Raw genomic sequence first — 20,031 nt, forward strand, 5'->3', positions numbered from 1 at the left:
ATGTTGTGCAGCTTAGAATGTCATCCCCAGAGTCTGACCTGTGCATTGAATGTTTTCCCTCTTTTAAGGTGGTACAGTATGGGAGGATGAGGTGGGCTGTCTTGCTGCATCTCTGTTATGGTTCAAGTCCTGTGTCATCTTTTTTTACTCTGAGGACCTTAGTGAAGGCTGTGCTTGCCTGGCATATGCAGAGATGTTTTAGTGCTGCTTTGTAATAGATGCCACAAACACTGGCTGTTACAAAGCAGGCTTCCTGAGTCAGTCAACAAAATCACAATGCTCTTTTTGCTACATCTTTCTCATAGCTTTACTATTCTGATAGCCCCTACAATAAGCTGCCTTGCTGTCATTTAATTATCTGCCTTGCTTAATCTATGGACTTGTTCAATTGCATAATTACCCAGCAGGGAAGAATTGTTTTTCTTTTGAAAGGGAGGGAAAGGATGAAGATTGTTTTAAACAGATATGTTGTGGATTGATAAATAGTAGATAAAGATGTCTAACCAGCAGAGCTGAAAGAGAATGTGCTCTTTCAGGAAAGGAATGAGGTTAATCAAAACTTGAACGAGAACAAACATTAGTTATTGCAGTAATCATGACAGCAAATCATATACTTTCTTTTGTGTTGCCATCTTGGTTTTTTGACTTAATGGTTTTCAGGAGAGCTAATGGCTTCCTTTTCGCTTGGAAGTCACTAATATTAGTTAAAAATCAGTAGCTATTTACATCTCAGGAATACTGTTCTTTGCTCCCCACTGTCCTTGCAGAATTTGGTTGCAGTGTGCCAGCTGTAAGTTAACAGTGAACTGTACCAAAATTGCAGTCACGTGATTTTCCTCTTGTATGGTAACCTGTGTTGCTAGAGCACTAGCGAAGTTAATCTCATTACATCAAAAAGTATCAGTAGCTTATAAGACTGTTTCAATGGTAATAAATGAGAGCTCTTCTGTCTTTTTTTAAATCATCTCAACAGTTGCAGGACAATAAAGTATTTTTATCAATGCTTAGTCATGTCTTGAGCGTGGATGGATTTTACTTCTCAACAACGTATGACCTGACACACACTCTGCAACGGTTAGCCAACACGAGCCCAGAGTTCCAGGAAATGAGCCTTCTAGAGAGGGTAAGGATTTAATTTTGCATGGTATCTGTGTCTCAGACATCGCAAATCAGTTCTGCATGGCTTAAGTTGAGCTTATGTAGCTGATGTTTAAATGATGTCAAAACAAACTCACAAACTAAGGGAAGCTTTATATAAAACTTAGGATGTTGCTGAAACCCATGGTTCTGTTACATTTGAGCTTAAACCTTTTTTTTCCATGAATTAGTATGCTAAATGGTAGTAGATGCTGTTGAAGTATTTATGGTCCTCTGTTCAACTAAAAATGGTTTTGCTATTTTAGTTGTTAATTCAAACTGCTGAAACAGATTTAGATGTTGCTTAGATGCGAATCCTTATAATTGAACTAGCAAAAAATAGCCCTGTGTCGCTAAACTGCGTAATTATACTATCTCTGTAACGTTGTTAATTGAGTGGTACTGGAGCAGTTCTCTGGAATGAGAAGCTGACAGCGGGGGGAAAAAGAAGCAACCAAGCAAGCGTACAAAGTACGCTGAGTCTAGTTTGAATTTGCTTCGTGGGGTGCTGAGAAAAGGGTGGAAATTGCTGGTTTGTAATGCTTCAGTACACAAATTAGTTCAGCACTGTGGTGTTTCATTGAAACTGTTAGGGGTTGTGGCTGAGCACCCTTCCTTAACCTTGTGAGCAACATGAAGTTCTAGAAATCTGTTATAATGTGATGTCAGACTTCTAGATCTGGCAGTTAGTACTTTTCTGCAGTCTGCTTTAAATGGATTAAAAAAAATATTAAAAATGTAAGCTTCTGTTGGACTTTAATATCAAACACTTCTAATTGCAACAAGAAGGAAGTAAGCAGAAAAATTGAGAGAAAGCAAGTCATTCCTCTTACCTAGAATCAGGGGAAAAAACCCAAAGTGGAATAGATGGCAGTTGACTTCGTATTCTCTTCCAGGATAATGTGGAACAGAACTCTGGGATTTATGGCTGTTGGCATCAAGATATTGTATTCTGTCTAAACTGTGCCTATTCCTTATGTTTGAAGCATGAATTTAATATGCTGCTTTTGTCTTAAAGCAAGAGTCATACAGCCAAATGTAATTTGAGTTTAAAATTCTCTTGTGCTTCCAGAGTTCCAGAATCCTTAGTCTGGTAATTTGCTATACTGCGGTGTAAATAAGGTCTAAGCTGCCTAGGCACTGAAAATACTGAAACGTTGAAAGTCAATGGCACTTCTTCCTTTGCCAAAGAGGTAGCAGTGGAGTCATGAGATGTCTCTTAGTTACTGCGACTGTCTAAGCTGGGGAAGCAGTGCACTTTTTCAAGATTTAAAAATCAGAAAAAAGAGAATCACTTCATAGTTGAGGGCTGTTTTCCATTATCAAAATGCTGTTCTGGCAGTACTCTTGCTAGGGAGAGCAGTTGCTGATGTGAAAGGATTGGTTTGCCTTACAATTGTGCCACTTCAGAAGGTTATTTGAAAGGCAAAGTACAGTAAAAAGACACTGGTATAATGTAAATTCGGATGTTTAAAACAATGTTCATGTTATTTCACACTCTTGGTTGCAGTACAGGGTGTTTCAATTTGAAATCACTGTCTCTTTGAAATTGGGTCCATCTTTTTGAAACACCATGTATAATGGCTTAACAAAAGGATGGTGGCAATTTTGGGCCTCTGGTTCACTGCTACAAGATAAGACTGGCCTGTGGTTGGTGTGTGGGTGTTTTGGTTTGATATTTGTGTGGTTTTTGTGTTTTTTTTTTTTTTTTTCTTTAAACAGTACTGGTAGAAGGAGACAACCCCAATATGGGGGCACCAAATCTTCATGTTGTATTATTTCATTAGTTCAAGATACTGCAAGTTGGATTTGATTAGATTCTGGCAGATAGGTGTGTTTATTGTTTTCTATTAGACAAAGGACTGTTCCAACAATGAGCTGGAAGTAACCCTCATCCCCAGTGATGTATTGTCTGCCTGCCTCATCTTAAAGTTGAGATTTGTCACTTCCCTGGAGCCTGCACTACGTTCTGCAGCAAGTGTCACTTTTGTGACTAATCTGATAGCTTTCTGGAATGTGTTTAGCAAGGTGCTCAAGACACTTTTGAGGTGAATTAGGAATAGGAAATACATGAAGCTGAAGAGGATCATTTATGCAGAAGAATATAAATACTTTAGTCTTTTAAACTACAAGTATTGTTTAAGTTTCCATTCTCAGAATTGTTGATTTTTGTTTACAGAACTCCTTGCATTTTTACCTTCTGCCCAATTTAGGAATGTTGCCTTGCTACTGTTCTTAAACTTTGGGACAACCTCTTCAAGCCTTGTTTATGTAGGGCAAAGACTGTAATGTTCTTCTGATGCTGCAGCTCAGTTGTTAGTGGTTTAGCATGTCTGAAGTGTCAGGCTTAAAGACTGGAGAGAACCTTTCTTCTTTTAACTATTTTATTTAGATTTCTAGTTGAGGATATGAATGGTACTGATGAAAGAAGGGCATTCCATCTCTCTACATCTGTTGACCTAAACTTGTGTAATGCGTGGATACTGTGATACTGCCTTTATGTTGAATTAAACTGAACTCACAGTTTATAGAAGTATGGTGCCTTTTTTCCTGCTGCAGGCAGATCCACGGTTTGTATGGAACGGACATCTTCTTAGAGAATTTGCTGCTCAACCAGAGGTAAACATTTTGTAATAATTATATTAATAAAGGACAAATATACTTTAAGTATAGAACAGATTCCTTTAATTCTGCATCGTATTTCAGACAGCTAGGCTGTGCATCTTCTAGTTTAGCAGGGTGACAGCCTTCTACTTTCAATTCCAACTGTGTGTCAATGTCTTCAGTAGTACATACAGTAAAGCTGACTCTTTGGAAGTGTCTGCGTTTGAAGATAATGTGCTGAGACCATGCTCATATAAACCAAAGGGGAAGTTAAACTGCACAGCATGTGCTTCTCAAGCTTTTTGAAGTTTAGCTACTTATTTAGATATAGGCAAGGTTCAGCTCATCACTTTTTTCTAAGACTGGCTAGGATCTTTTTCCATGAGTGCAACTTATGACCTATTCGCTAGGCAAATGGAGCTTGAGGATGATAATTAAGAGTAAGACTGACAGTTTAGATTGAATTTATTTCAAATGAAGACTAGCACAGTGTAACCTTTGAATTCACTTAGTCCAGCAAATACAAATGCATGACCATGGGCCCCAACTGTAGTGTCTCAATGGCCAGACTGATCTAAACTACTTCCTACTAGAGATTTCAGATGGATGTTAAACTTCTTGAATTATCTTCACTACAGTAACATTTTCTCTCTATCAGTACTTCTCATTTATTGAAGTGAATGACGCACAGCTTCTATTTCTGTCTCTGTAACCTGTGGAGATGTGCTCTTACATTAGACAGCACTGTTCCCAAAGGCTGGCTTGTGCAGTGCTTCTGGAATGTGAGATATGAATTAGCAAAGGGCTGTTGTGCGTATTCTGAAGGCATATGACTGGGTATATGATTTGGTTGGTGTTAAGCCAAACAAAGCTTGGGAAATAAGAGAGAAGCCGTGGTGGAAAAAGCAAAGAAAGAAAGTGTGACTGGTTGGTTGAAAACAGATGTGGGAGGCAAAACACAGAAGCTGAAAAGGGAGAACTGGTATGTGAGGGGAAGTGTGACCTAATGTTGACTACAGGTAGCTTGCTATAGTAACAGGTTTAGGTAATAAGATGTGGTATTTCTGACTTCTAGTATTGGAAATTGTTTGGTGGTTGTCTTTTTGTTTTGTTTTTTGGGTTTTTTTTTGAGAGAGACCAACTTATTCAAGAGTGATGGGGCAAACCTTGGAACAAGCATTTCAAGTATTAATCACATAAAAGTATTCCTTACTGAAACTGTGTGGTGTTTACTACTGTCTCTACTTACATGCTGCTGTGGAGGTCCAGCAAATACAATATTGAAAGGTTTTCAGTGTGTACCGCTTTGTCTGGTTTGTTTGCAGAAGAGTAAATGCCATGTATAGGAGGGCAAAGCAGCTTTTTATTTTGTGAAGGTCACATAATTAGGATTACACTTTCACCTTTTCCCTGCTGCTAATATGGATTATATGTGTTGCTGTTTTCTTTGAACTTATTTATTGGAAAGAATTACTGCATCCTAAACAAAAAGTAAAGGAGATAAAGTATACAAAACTTTCAAAAAAAACCCAAACAAACAAACAAAAAACCTCCTAGGCAAAGCATAGTCACTTACTCTTTTGACTGCTAATGTTTCATATTTCTAACATGTATTGTGTGTTTCAGATCCATAGGTTTGCTATGCCTGTGATGCACGGATGTATCCTTTCATTTTTAAAGCTTAGTGCTGAACATGGTGTTTTAACAGCAAAGTGGTTGCTGATGAGGCTGCTCTGTGGCTGCATGGGCAACTGTAGCATAGAACACAATGTCAAAGTCAAGTTGTGGTTTGTTCAGATATGAGCATGACATGTTGATAGCCCACTTATATGTTAACTCAAATATTCTGCTTTTAAGGCTTACTGTATTTACTTTTACAGCATGATTTGCGTAAATGTCTTTCAATGGGATTGAAGGTTAAGGTTGATATGGCAATGCTCTCCCACCAGCCTGGGCACTTTTTATCTTGCTATAAAGATACCTTCACTTAGCATTTACTCTTGGTTTAAAATAAGGCGGAAAAGTTTTGACTTCAGAGTGCTTATAGATGTTCCTGAATAAAAGGATAAGGAGTTCTGCTGGAGGCTCCTGGAACACTTCTCCTAGCCAGCTGCTTTTCCTGTTCCACATTTTGGGTAACATCCTTTTTGAGCAAAGCAGTCATGAGTTTATTTTTGAGAAGGGGTATATGCTGTGAGTAAGCCTAATGCTTGCTGGAGGCACCGTTCCTTGTGCTGTGTGTGATCAACAGTAAGTCCCAGGTGCCCTGGGACTGGCAGCGTGAAAAGGACTGGCAAGACTGGACAGAGCAGCTCATGCCACATTCTCTTGAGTTCCTCCATCACAAAGGTCCCCCAGGTGTGTGCAAGGAAAAGCTTCCCGACTGGATCGGTTGTTCTGGTATGATTGTTAGCAACTGGCAGATCTCCAGTGCTTCTTTCCCGTGACTTCATTTACTGGAAAATGCTGTGGGAGTAGTTGGAGAGGTAAGGAAAGACAGCAAAAGGGAACTGCCAGAACAAGCCAATCCCTATCCTGCAGGTTCTGGGTGGAAGAGTCTGGGTGATTGTAATTATCAACTGGCAGACCGAAATTAACACCTTCCTCTGTCCTATTTTCACTATATAAATAATAGCATAAGTAATGTATGTTTTGCTGTACTTCTAATGCTAACCAAACACCTTAGAGAACCCAGGAATTTTTTAAAAAATTGATTTTTGGTGATGAAAATGCTAGGAAGAGATCTGAGCAGAACTGTTACAGCACCGCTAGCAGTTATTTCAGTAAAATAAAAGATTACCCCCCCCCCCAGTATAAACCTAAATATTCTACTGTCTGGACTGGGCTTCTAGTCTTGCAGTGATGAGAAATAGTGGACTGACTTGGGTAATACAGATTTTGATCATCGAAAGCCTAAATTATCTTATTGATTCCCTTGCTCCTCCAAAAAAAGCCATTCTAAATAACAAAAAATTGTCTCTTCATTTTTTTTTGTGTGTGGAAAGCAGCCAATAGCCAGTTGCTGTTTAAGTTATGATAGAGATTGCAGACAGAAAATGGGCTGACTGTAGCTAGGCAGCTGATTTTAGAGGTAACCTTTTTTTGCAGGGAACTCTTGGCTGTATACATGTTGGAGTAAAGGGTGTAGGACCTGGCAGTAATTTTCCAGGAAAGCAGACAAATAAGTGTTTTTCACAGTCTAATTTACAAATTGTGAGAACATTCTGGATTATGTAGGGCAAATTTGTATATACTTCTAATTTTTAAGAAAGTATTGAAATAAATGCACACATAAATGAAGGTGTTTTATGTATGTAGTTGGCGTGCTCTTTAACGTGGCTTAGGTAGCTTATGTGTGATACTGCTGCTTTGTCACATTTGAGCCATAAATGCAGAATCACTGTAAAATGTGCTATTTTAAAAAAGAAAATACATCTTGTTTACCAACCTTAAGACAAAGTGTCTAGATTTCTCTGCACTATGCTAATACTGCATGTTAAAAAAAAAAAAAAATACAGTTTTGATCTTTTGCTTGCTTTAAAGGTGTAGGTTTCAGTTTTTAGAGGCAAAGGCTGAAAGCCTATGAATCCACCTGGAGAAGTTAATCACAACTAATGCTGATCTCTACTAGACTTGGTAGTCTATCGTAGTCCAAACAAAGGCAATGATACGCAGCACAGAACAAGACTCTCAAACTGAAGCTAGTTGTCAATGTCCCGTGCTTGTTGATTAGTCCCAAATTATGGTTTATCTGTGACTTTGGGTATCCAGCCTGAGAAGGAAAGCCTTCTTACATTATAAGTTCCCACTGGAGACTTGGTATGTGTTCATTCATTTTCTTGACATGGGTTTGCAAGGCAGTCTACCTTACTGCTAGTTTTGGCATCTGTGAATGTGATACATGTTGCACTTACAGGTGCAAGGTATAACAGCCCAAGATATTCACTCTTCTGAAAGCCTAGAAAAAAGTTTTGGAGTGGTATTTTGTTAAAAGCAACAGGAGCAAGAAACTGCTAAGATAGTTTAATACAATCATGGTTTAGATGGTTGTAGCACTGAGTAGAACTTCAGAAGTCAGTCCATTTAATAATATACATAGGACCATAAGGCCAGAGTAATCTTGAGAATCTTGTTTTCTCAAAATTGTAGCAGTTTTAATTTGTTTGGTGACAAGACCTATAGCCTGTCCTTTTGTGATGCGCATACTGATCTTAACATTAAGTTACTCTCTCAAGTTTAATGTTCAACTGTATTGCTGTGAGAAATGTTTGCAAGCTGCTTTGAATGTGGTTGCTTGGTTCCTTGATGCTTCCTACCTCTTGATATATAAAAATACTCTAATGAAATTTTGGAGGTTTTTCCTTAGTGTTATTCATTAGTTATCACAATGCATTCATGCTCTATTAATGGCAAGTGTTTTGACTGGCTGCTTGTTTCCAGAAGAAGCTGTTTCAGAGCTGGTGTACGCTACTATGTAAGAGGTAAAAGAGCAAGTTGATTTATTTTAAAATAACACAAATTCCACCTATACACGTGACTTACCTTTAAGAGTAATTGCTGCATAATGAGTTGAACAAAAAAGGTGTATAATAGTCTCTTACTCCTAAGAAATTGTTAGGAACCAGTATGATGAAGCATGTTCTGGTATTTATTAGAAGTGACTCTTCTTTATTACAACTAGAGATGACTGCAAGTGTTTTGTAGGAGATTTTAACACTTTACTGCTTTTATTGCAGTTATATGCAAGTGTCTAATAGCCCTTTTGGCCTAGCAGTATATTTAACTAAGAGCATCATTACTGCTGGCAAGGAAGCCCTGAATAGTGGTTTTCTCTAATTGTTTCAAGTTGAAAAAGTGGACAAGGAAATGGATTTAGATTACTTTCTCTGTTCTTAGTCCTAACAGACATGCTTTTGAAGAAACTGGCCAGTTTCTGCAGTATCATTGCTATTGAATTTTGAATATTTTGGTGTTGAAGCACTCATGGTTTATTTTGTATTAAACTACTCGGTTTCTAGGATTATAAATATCAAAATGGGCTAAGCACAACTGTGCTTCTTCAAGTTAAATTTAGTACAGATTATGTTAAACTTTTGCCAAAGGTGTGTTTAATTTACCGTCTTCAGGCAGCTGTTATTTTCATGCTTTCTGTAGAACTTAAAAGGGGAGGGTTAGGAAGCCTTTTACTGATACTCACTGTTCTGCAGCCAGTCTGAGCTGGTTAACAAGGTCTTTCTTCTACATAGGTATTGATTCAGAAGGACACGCTGCTAACTTTGTTGAAACAGAACAAATTGTGCATTACAAGGGGAGCAAAGCATCATTTGTTCAGGTAAAGTCAGTATAAGGAACTGATCACTGGCTTAAGATACATAAATAGCTCTTTCTGAATATAGATTATATGTAAGACGTGCATGTGCACAAAAAACAATCTAAACCGGTCTGCTTTATTTTTATATGGCAAGTGAGTTCATAAGTTTTGTTTTTAAAACTGTTTCCATTCTTTTGCAGACCCGTGGATCAATTCCTTTTTTCTGGTCTCAAAGACCAAACCTCAAGTATAAACCAAAGCCGCAGATCAGCAAGTCAGTAAATCATGTGAGTGTTTTTTGTGTCTTGGGGGTTTTAATCTATTTCTGGGTTCATGTTTTTGTGATAGGGTACCAAACTGTAATCAGAAAAATAAAAATCAGCAATACTGGGTTGAGCTTTGTTTAAAAAGTGGTAGCAAGAAGCTTTGTACTCCTTAAGATAAGTTCAGAGCCTGAAAAAAAAAAAATCAAAGACTGCAATGGGGGTAGCTTCTCTTTGGTTTGTGTTTAGAACAGTTTTAGCAGCTGTAGAATACTTGTTATCTGTGGCTTGTTTAATATGGAAAGCTTAATGGACTGAGGGGATGAAAGCAGAAATGTACTAACACAATGGAGAACATCAAAAGCTTTTCTTAGTTATAAAACTACCTGTGTGGTATCATCAAAAAAAGATGATCATAGAGATTCCTTGTAAATCACAGGTCTTAATAGCAGCATACATCTGTCAACTCATTTCCTTTCTCTTCTAGATGGATGGCTTCCAAAGGCATTTTGACTCGCAAATAATTAGCTATGGAAAACAAATGATTGTCAACTTGGTATGCTTTCACTTTTTCTTCCTGAGAAAGCTGTTCTTTCAAGCAGGCTTTTGAGTAATACTGCCTTGTTGTTGTTCTTCCAGGTTAACCAAAAAGGTTCAGAGAAGCCTCTTGAGCAAACATTTGCAAAAATGGTGAACAGCATGGCAAACGGAATGGTCAGGTATGTGTGAAATGATACGTTCTGTGTTAAAAGTTGAACATTGCCTTGGAGACCCACAAAGTGATTGGTTCTTTGGGGACCTTTACCAACAGTCTGATTTGAGTGTTATTTTTATGAAATAGTTTGTCTACGACCAATGCCCTTACCTCACATTCTAAGGAGAAGCAAGACTGAAGCAGAGGACAGAGAGAGGAGACAGAATAACAAAGGCAGCTCAGAGGCAATGGTAGTGCCAGTATTGGAGTAATAGTATGCTATGAGAACTGTGAAAATCATTTGCATTTTAGGAAAACAAAATCATGTGCTTTAGAACTGGCTTCTGGCAAAGGGGCTTGGTTACTGTGCTAACTCAGTAAGGGTGTGCTGAGTGTGAGCAAACCAGTAGTGAGCTAAAGGAGGAAGCAATAAGGGGAACACGTGATTTAAATGTCTGGACCTCAGTGTAACAGTGGACCAAGAGAGTGGAAGATGCACTTCAATCACAAGAGAAATTCCATCTCTTTGTGGGAATCTTGAGTGCAGGATACAATTTTACAACCTGGCTGTGCTTGCTTTCACTTACTTCAAGAGCGTGGGCTAGTGTCCAGCTCTCACAGATATTTACCTCTATCTTTTCTCTGAAGTTGCTGCATAGTATTATTGTCACTGATGTCAAAAGATTAAATCCTACCTGTAACCATAAAGACATCCGTTTTTAATAAGGATTTACTTCTGTCTAAGTGCAACTAAGGAATTGCAGAGTCTAATCAAGACACCCTTATAAATCCTGACATACTTTGATTTTTTTTTTTTTTTCCCCAAGCTTTTTTCTGCTTGGCTGATGTGCTCTTACTGCCTTCACCAGGGTAGTTGCAGATATGTGTTCATTTTGTGCACTACTTCACTACCCTCATGGATGCATTTGTGTGTGTTACTGGTGTGTGGGTGTGGATTTTTCTTTTTATTTAAAAAGACCGCTTTCAAGGTGAGATCTTTCCTCACACTCACACCTAGGCTGATATTGATACTCTAGCTGTACAAAGCTTGTGGAAATCTATGCATCTTTACTATAGTCATGTGAAGGAAACCAAGATTAAAAACTCTGTCAGGATGTGTTTGAGATGCTGCTTTTTCTGTATATGTTAAAGTGGTGTCTGTCAGCCTCGTTTTCTTAATGCTGCCAAAATCCTTTTTCTTTGTTAATCAGTTTTGATGGCATTTACCTGCCAGTCTATGACTTGAGTCTTTGGTGTATATTCACGATCATTCTTCATGTGAATAGTCTTGAAAACTTAACAAATAATTTTTGGTTTATGAATACTTGAGGGGAGGAATGTAATGCCCTGTAATTAACAGCAAACATATATATATATATATATATATATATATATAAATGTTGACTTAAACACCACTCATCTAAGAGCACTTTGTACCAGAAATATATTGGCTGTTAAAATCTTGCTCCAAGTCAGTAGCTGTTTAATTTTCTTATGACAGTAGATTAGTTATTTGACCAGAACCTGTCTCAGGTTTCTAGAGAGCTATCAAGGAAATTATGCTGCATGCCAGCAAAGAATGTTGCATTTCAGCACCTGTGTCTCTCTCAAAGTGAACTGGAGTTCCTAATGCAGTTGCTTTGAAGAGAGGAGGGCAAAAGCATCTTGGTGGAAAAAGAGAGATGAAATCAGATGCCTATCCCCTCGGTAGTTTCTGGAGGAAAACTACTAGCCAGAATATAGAATGAGTAACTTGGAACTGAGTGTGTGCTCTCCCAGACTGGTGGCATCTTGTAAAGAAATGTAAATGCTGTTACCATGCGCACAAAGGCTGTAGCCTTTGGAAGATTACAGAGCACTGACAAAATCCACAGATACTTGCTGGAAGCAATCTCTAAAGAAAAACAAATCCTTTGTCACTACCTGTTTTATAGATCAGCCTTTCCCTGGGGGGTTTTCTGAGACCTTCACTGCAGAACATATGTCATCTAAAAAGATGCTTCTCTCTCTGAACAGATATGTAGCATTTGACTTCCATAAAGAATGCAGTCGGATGAGGTGGGATCGGCTTCAGATTTTGATGGATCAACTAGCAGAACAGCAAGATGAGTTTAGGTAAGGCTCTGCAGTTCTCTTTACTTCAGTACTGTTAAAATGAGGCCATTTTCATATAGTTTCTATTGTATTAAGGCACAGTAAAACCAGACCTGTAATCTTCTGTAAAGAAGATGCATTCAAATGTGTTAGTGTTTCCATATCTGTGATCTCTTGCTGATACCACGTGCAGGATTAGAGACCTGGTAGTGGGTAAGATGTAGAGGCCTTTTTTGTGCCAATAGAATGCTTCTGAGAATTGTAGCAACCCTGCCTTGTGACTCAAGAGCTGCCCTTGTACTTCTGGGTAAAAGGTTCGGCAGATAAATGAGCATGCATACAACTGAAGACTCTTTTTTCATAGCTTATGTGATACTGTTTTTTCATCCGAGAGTAATTCCATGTGGTGTTGACAGCAAACTGTTCTGCTATGTAGTGTCAGACACTTAGTGCTCCTTTCTACAGGCACCTGCTCTCTTTTAAAAAGTGTTTTCTCTAACATACATTGTGGCACAAACTCTTGGCCCTGGCACTGATTGTTAGCTCTTGCTAACATATGTAACCCACAAGGAAACAAATTCTCATCTTGTTTAGTCATATAAAAGTAGACTGAATGTCCAAATCAACTTAAATCTTTGTTTGATCCCACAATTGTGTTGTTTTAAGCACTCTTTGATCTTTTCTATTTGTAGACATATAGATTGTTAGGGAAACTTTTCTTTGTTCTGCTTTTCTGATGGCTTCTTTCCTGTTCCTGAAGTCTTGTGCCTAAAGCACAAAGTAGATAACCTAAAACATTACGAAACTGTTGGTGGTATATTCAATCCTAAAAAAAAAAGTGAGCTGCAGACTAGAACAGGAGTTACATGAATTAAATCTCTTGCCTGGAATGCAGGCTGTGGAAATAGTATAAATTAATAGATGATTGTGAATATACTCTGCCCACCACCAAAAAAAAAAAGCTTAAAAAACACCTGAAGTGTAGAAGAATAAATTGGCTTTGAGCACTTTGAATAAGGAGACATAAGCATGTGGATTGCCTATGCAGCAAGGATCATTTATTCTTACAGTAAATACTGAATCACATAACTTGTTTACTGACACCTGCTATTGGAAGCTGTCAAAAGAACCAGGTTTCCTTGAAATGAAGAAAAAGTTAAAAAAGGCCATCTGTCTCTAAAACAAGATACAAAAATGAAGGCTTTTCCTTAGCGTTATGTTGGCTCTACCTTGTTTTATTTCATTTCAAGTGTCTGTTACTTAAATAGGAACAGAAAAGTCTGAGTTCTGATATTCTTGGAATATCTTGTGCAGCCATGAGGGAGGTAAAGAATTCCATTTTCTGTATGTTAAATCTAGTTGTGAAAGATCTGTGAGAAAGGAGAGCTGGCTTGCTGGGTTTGAGGGGGGAGGTGTTGGATTTGGTAGGCGTGGTTTTTTGGCGTGGGTTTTCTTTTTTTAGAGCAATTATAGGAGATGCTGCATTTAAAATATCTTATTAACCAGAAATGTCTACTGTTCAGCTACACTAATTATCCTAATATCAGTTCTATCCAAAGCTTGGAGGGAGAAAGTATGGAATTAAGATTTCAGAGGTGGTGTTGTCTCTCTTCATCATACAATGTAAAATTTGGTTTAGCAAAACTAGTTCTCAAAGAAGGACAAAACACAAGGCTGATCTAAGTAAACACATATGCGTCTAAGGCTCTAGATTTTAGTACTGTGTGACTCTAAGACTTTATAATCTTAAAATGCTGTACAATAACACTGGCTCATGTGCTACTCCACATTCAGGGTTCTTAATTACATAATGGGGTAATTTAATCTACAGAATATGATCTGTAAATCTCTAGGGAACTGGAATAATGCTGTGGCAGGACTAGTGTAGTTCTGTCCCATTCACACATCCAACTGGTAACTTGGTCAGTGTATTTGTTTTAGCGGTCCAGTTATCAGAATACTTGCATGCAAGTCAGTATTGAAATTGTTATCAATTACTAGAAACACCTTGCTTAGCTGATTGAAAAGATTGAGGTAACAGTTAGCATATGTACTTGCAAGAGAGAACATCTGTTTTCCCCAGATGTTCACATAATGGAGATAAAGGTAAGTGACAGTAACTGATTTTCAGTAGTGGCTTTAAAGATTTTAATACCTTCCTGGAAGAAGTGGGCCTGACAGCTCACATGGCTTTTTATGCAGTGGTGAGTGGACTGAACCAGGTGACCAAGTATACACGAATTTGGTTACATCTGCTGTTATGTTCTGCTAATGATCTTGATGTCTCTGGAGCTGGAACCCTGTAATAACTGGAAAAAAAAAAATATATTAGTCACTGATTTTGCACCAGAAGCTGCTTTTCCCAGTGGCATAGAACTCAATATTGCTGGTTAGCCGTCTAAATGCTGTGAGTAAATACTGCCCTGAGATGATGATTATTATTGTTTGTATATTGATGCCATTTTTCAGCATGAGAGGGGAGGAATTTAGGGAGGCATCAATGTTCAAAGTTGTCGCCAAGTATTCCTTGTACACTCAAGACAACTGTGTTGTGCTTGCTAGAATATTTACTTCTGAAAACACGTACCTTATGTGAACTATTATCTGTAAATACTTAGGTGGATTGTATGTATTAGTTATTTTCTAGTTGATTCCGATGGTAAAATTGTGACGCAGCAGGAAGGGACATTCCGCAGTAACTGCATGGACTGCCTTGATCGGACGAACGTGATTCAGAGTTTATTAGCACGCCGATCTCTTCAAGCCCAGCTTCAGGTAAATATTTTGTTCTTGTTTAACAAGGTGAAAGAGGAGAGAAGCTTTCTGTGTGGAACTGAAATGTAATTTTAACACTTCAATAAAAGCTTGTATATTTGAGTTACCGTACTACTTACTTGAAATACATTGGCTGGACTCTAGTTTAAGAAACAAAGTTTTTTCTGAAAGCAAATCCTGATTTTTCTAGCTGACTACTAGTGAGCCTCAATGTGCTTTTTGTTGTAGAGGCTAGGTGTTCTGCATGTTGGACAGAGAATTGAAGAGCAAGCAGACTTTGAGAAAATCTACAAAAATGGTAGGTTGTTTATGGAGTTCAAACGATCACTCTTTTCCAAACAGTGTACTTAACTTCCTTAATTGTTCTTATTGTTTTCCTATTCACAGCATGGGCTGATAATGCTAATGCTTGTGCCAAACAATATGCTGGAACTGGTGCCTTAAAGACTGATTACACAAGGCAAGTCAGCATTTCTTGTAAAGACCTGAGTTTTTGAACATGTTTGGGTTTTTTCTTAGGTCTGCGTGTCTGAGCAGGTTATTAATCTGGGGCTTAGGCCATTAATGAGTTTTGCAATGGTTCAACTGGTAAAATGTCAGACTAAACTCTGCAGAAGAAAACCATTATTCACCATGTTTATATGAAAGGAGAAAAGGTAATCTGGAAATAAAACCAAGAAAATGTGCCTTTTCAAGGAACATTTATATTGTGGGATGGAGGGAAGTGTAATTCACTTTCAAACTTTGTTACAAGTATGTGTGGTGATAATCCAGAGGCAGCACTAGATACTTGCATGTAAATACATTTATTAATTAAACATAGTATGTATTAGAAGAATGAATGAACTGTAAATCTGAAATTATCTTCCTGAATTTACAAATACCTGAAATATTTTTTCAAAACTTCTTTTTGCAGAACTGGGAAGAGAACTCAGTGGGGCTTAATAATGGATGGCTGGAACTCGCTAATACGTTACTACAAAAATAACTTTTCTGATGGATTTAGACAAGTAAGTTAGTCTTTTAACTGTGGGGGAATTTATTTGATAAACATTACTGTCTATTTTCACTCTTGCTCTCCATTTCTCTTCCAGGATGCGATTGATCTTTTTCTTGGAAACTATTCAGTGGATGAAGTAGAACATGCTAGTCCTCTGCATGTCAAAAAAGACTGGAAGTTCTTAGCTGTGAGTATGGAGACTTTATAAGGGTGAAACACATGTAACCTTTTAGTCACTTGCTTCATATGCCTAAGCAGACCATGTCTATTTAGTAATGAAGCACCCTATAATCTGGTTATGTTTCTATGATGCCTGCTTGTAGGACTAAACCCAGACTTTTCCCTTGACAGAAAAGGAAGTGTCCTTGAGGTATTGAAAAAACTGCTGTTTGATTTTTTTAAAATATCTGCTTCATCAAGTGGGAAGGGTGAAAGTCTACTAGTCACCATTAATGACTGTTTCCTTCTGCAGAAGAAGCTTACGAGACTGTAACACAACTTCTTTTTCTTCCCCACTGTTTTTTGAAATGGGATTTGGGGTTTAACCTCTACTGCCTGGTGGTTTGGTTTTTTCTTCTTTTTTAAAAACAAAACACAAACCTCAACCTCTCTTTCAGTAGATAGGTGTATTTTAATTCTTAACTAGTTCTTGAACACACTCTCTAAATATTTGAACTATCCAAAACATTATTTATACCTGGCAGCAGGTGAATCAGGAATTAAAGCAACTTAATTTAAAACCAAGTAAATAGCTTTGTAGTACAGCCCGTCTTAAGGGAAATGAAGGAATATATGTGCTACTATATCAAGTGATTATTCTCTTTCTCTTCCCCCAGTTGCCTATTATTATGGTGGTTGCTTTCTCCATGTGCATTATTTGTTTGCTAATGGCTGGTAAGTCACTATTGAGTTTAATTTCACAAAATTAGCTTGCTTGCTTTTAGACTTTCTATAAAAGGTTACCTGAAACTATTCAGTATAAAATTGCTTCGCAGTCATACTAAAAGGTGTTTGAGCATAACTCTGGAAATCGAGGGTTAGCACTGTGCCATTAATGTGGAAAAACCTGAGTTATGATAGAAAACAATGTTAAAAACTTTTGTAGACCTCAAAGGGCAGTTAATTGCCCCCAAATTTAGTTGCACCTGAGTAGGCATCTAGCTTTATTATAGGCTGGATAATTCCCTAGAAGGATACCTACCAAATTCTGGACAGACTGTTCAGAAAAGTCAGATATAGGCATAAGCCTATTTTGATGTATGTCCCCCTAGCCTAAATATATCCTGGGGAGTTGTGAAGGGTTTTGCTTTCTGCTTTTGCCTTGAATTTTCTAACATTAGTGCCAGTAGAGTTCTTGACTCTGTCTTCTGTAGGTATCTGTTTAAATTGTTCAAAGAACTGTGTTGCCAACACAGTTTTCCTAGGTAAGGAAATAGAAAAAGACCCCAGTACCCATGGAGGACTTCTAATTTAATGTGACAGCAGATCTGAGGGAGGGCTTGCAATATTTTGCTTTTGTACTGAAAAACAAAACCAAACCAACCAAACAAAAATTCCACAAACAAAACCAACCAAACAAAACCAACAAACAAAAAAAAACCCATTCTGGTAACTGGAGATAATGAACCAAAATGTTTGTCTGATTTTTAACAGGTGAGACATGGACTGAGACACTGGCCTATGTGCTTTTCTGGGGAAGTGCAAGCTTTGGAACTTTTGCTATCATTCTTTACAATGGCAAGGATTTTGTAGATGCACCCAAGCTGGTCCAGAAAGAGAAGATGGACTGAATTTGTGTGTGTGGAAAGCGGCTTGGTGCTGAGGATTCCTCAAGCCACACTTGGAGTCTTTACTGACCTGCTTTCCACACCAAAAAGTGGTCTTTTTATCATTATTCCTTTGTGGGGTGGGGGGACAGGGAGGGAAATAAAATAGTGTCCTTTGGTGGTGGTAGCTTTCAGCTGAGACCTGACTTGACAGTCTTAGTTGCAATGGTCTTTGGAATATTGCATTAGTGGGAGGGTTCCACTCTGAGGTAATGCAAAGAGGAAATCCAGCTTTTTGGTGTCTGGAATGTTTTAGGGCAGAAGTGGACTGCTTAAGCTCGTAGTCCACCTGGGCTGTTTCAGCTGAATTTTTGGTCTCTGGCTTGACAGGAGAGAACTCTGCTGTTTGTGTTTCAAGGAACCCAGATGTTGAAGCATCAATAATGGAGCTTCTAATTGTGGTGTCTAAACAAATACAGCCTCATACCAATTAAAAAGTCTAGTTCCAGGACTTACAGCTGGATTATATTTGTTGTGATGAAGTCCATGTTGAATCCTTTGTGCATATTTGTGTGTGGATTCTTCTCACTAAACAGGAAAGATTTTTGAATCCTAATGCTCTTCTAAAATGAGCTTTTTGTCCTGTCTTGTTTATCTAGGACTGATGCAATATTCTACTAATCATTGTTTGGGTGAAAGGACAGTAATTGGTTGTTCCTGAAGTTGCAAATGTCTTGCACTGTTTCAGTAGTATAGTCTAGATGATGATTCATTAGTTAGCAATTCAAAGTATAGAATTTTCTTTCTAAAGATGTAAATGAAATCAAAGAATGTAAAAATCCTTTGCAGTGTTTATTCAACCTTCCTTATGCTAAAGGTCCAAAGTATTCCATTAATTAAAGAATGGGTTACAACATAAAAGGTGAACTTCATATTGTTTTGCTAGTCAGCTGCTTCTGTTCTTGGTTATGTTTAAATAAATTTTTGAAAGAAGGAATAACAACCCGAGGAGAAAGCATTTAGTCTAAATTCCATGTTTGCACTTGGAAGCAGCAGTTTGCTTTTCATGCATGATGCTGTAAAACACTCTTAAAAGATGAAAAAGCTACATAATAATTTGTGCTGGTTAATAATGTGTCTTTAAATTTAGTGCTTCCAAGCTGTATAAAAACAAGTAATCCTAACCAAGGACCAATTTTAAACTATTTTGTCACTTATTTTTTATGGTTTGTTCAAAACCAGACATGGAACTTGCTTAAGGTGATGTGCATTGTTTAATATTTCCTGTAAGTACAGCTGTATATTCAGATTGCAATTATAAAATTTAAATGGGGGGCGGGGGGGGAGAAACATGTAGAATACTAGGACTAGCACAGTTTTCACTATTGAAGCTAGAACACAAAACACTGATACTCCAGTGTTTCCTTGTGTTATGACTGAAAATATGTACAGATTTTTGCAACTGTTAACTGTTTGTTTTAATCTTGAATGTTTCTGGAGGCCTGTCTGGGTTTTGTGTAAACATAACCTGTTTGTAAGCACCAGTACTTGCAAATTATCTGTTAGCTTCTAGATGCTGTAATGGAAACACCAGTTGACAGTTAACTGGGAAATCCTATAAAGTTTTCAAAGGTGAACTCCTTTATGGGCACAAAGTACAAGATCATAGACCTGGTATTTGAAAGTTATGGTTTTGATGGCTCCCTGGCAGGTGGTTTGGTTGTCTTGTCATCTAGAACTAAATCTTTGCATCTTTGAAGAACTTGCTGCAGCAAAGACCAAACTTGAATTGCTAATTTAAAGGGTTTGTAAGACAGAATAATGTTGGTTTTAGAAGTTGGAAGGCACTTGTATTTTCAGTGCTTTGCAAAGAGTCTGTATTTCTAAAATCACAAATGATGTATTCAAATGACAATAAAATGTTCAGCTTTTCTAGATACACTGTCTGTGGTGCTTTTTGTGCTTTGGAGCAGACGAGCTATTTCTCACCGGAAGGATGCTTTGGTTTTGTCTCTGGTCACTGCATGTGAGGATGTTTCTGTTCTGTGCTTAAATACCAATGATCTTGAACCGTGCCCTACGTAGGAGATGGCATTAGCATCACCTTCCAGTCTTCACTGCCACATTTGGATCTCAGTCTGATACCTTCTGTGGCTGGATTTCTGTGATGCTTAATCCTGAGTGTCCCCTCTGCTCTCTACTGACAGCTCTGGGGTTTTTACTGACTGCAGCAACAGGTGTTTGGGGTGAAAAGTCAAGTGTTTTCCTGTTCCCTGCACTACTGCAGGTACCCGTGTTTATTTTATTTCATTGTTGTATTGTGGCTGATTGCAACTTTAGACTCTGGAAAGGTGCTTGCCCAAATGTGCAAGGTTCTGAGCTGGATC

The 20,031-nt window shown here is 37.9% G+C and overlaps 1 protein-coding gene across 1 annotated transcript in view; it reads left to right on the plus strand.

Moving 5' to 3' along the window:
• Positions 1-19,581, plus strand: part of SACM1L (SAC1 like phosphatidylinositide phosphatase) — a 33,703-nt gene extending 14,122 nt beyond the window's left edge. The window contains exons 5-20 of the mRNA XM_065831071.2: positions 974-1,123; positions 3,697-3,756; positions 5,368-5,401; positions 8,121-8,222; positions 8,988-9,073; positions 9,253-9,339; positions 9,803-9,871; positions 9,955-10,034; positions 12,026-12,124; positions 14,740-14,878; positions 15,107-15,176; positions 15,266-15,338; positions 15,795-15,888; positions 15,973-16,065; positions 16,715-16,772; positions 17,532-19,581. Of these exons, the coding sequence (XP_065687143.1) occupies positions 974-1,123; positions 3,697-3,756; positions 5,368-5,401; positions 8,121-8,222; positions 8,988-9,073; positions 9,253-9,339; positions 9,803-9,871; positions 9,955-10,034; positions 12,026-12,124; positions 14,740-14,878; positions 15,107-15,176; positions 15,266-15,338; positions 15,795-15,888; positions 15,973-16,065; positions 16,715-16,772; positions 17,532-17,668 (1,431 nt within the window). The 3' untranslated portion in view covers positions 17,669-19,581. The remainder of the gene's footprint in view (positions 1-973; positions 1,124-3,696; positions 3,757-5,367; positions 5,402-8,120; positions 8,223-8,987; positions 9,074-9,252; positions 9,340-9,802; positions 9,872-9,954; positions 10,035-12,025; positions 12,125-14,739; positions 14,879-15,106; positions 15,177-15,265; positions 15,339-15,794; positions 15,889-15,972; positions 16,066-16,714; positions 16,773-17,531) is intronic.
• The last annotated feature ends 450 nt before the right edge of the window (positions 19,582-20,031 follow it).

This window comes from Patagioenas fasciata, chromosome 2 (genome assembly GCF_037038585.1).
Source record: "Patagioenas fasciata isolate bPatFas1 chromosome 2, bPatFas1.hap1, whole genome shotgun sequence".
Lineage (NCBI taxonomy): Eukaryota > Metazoa > Chordata > Aves > Columbiformes > Columbidae > Patagioenas > Patagioenas fasciata.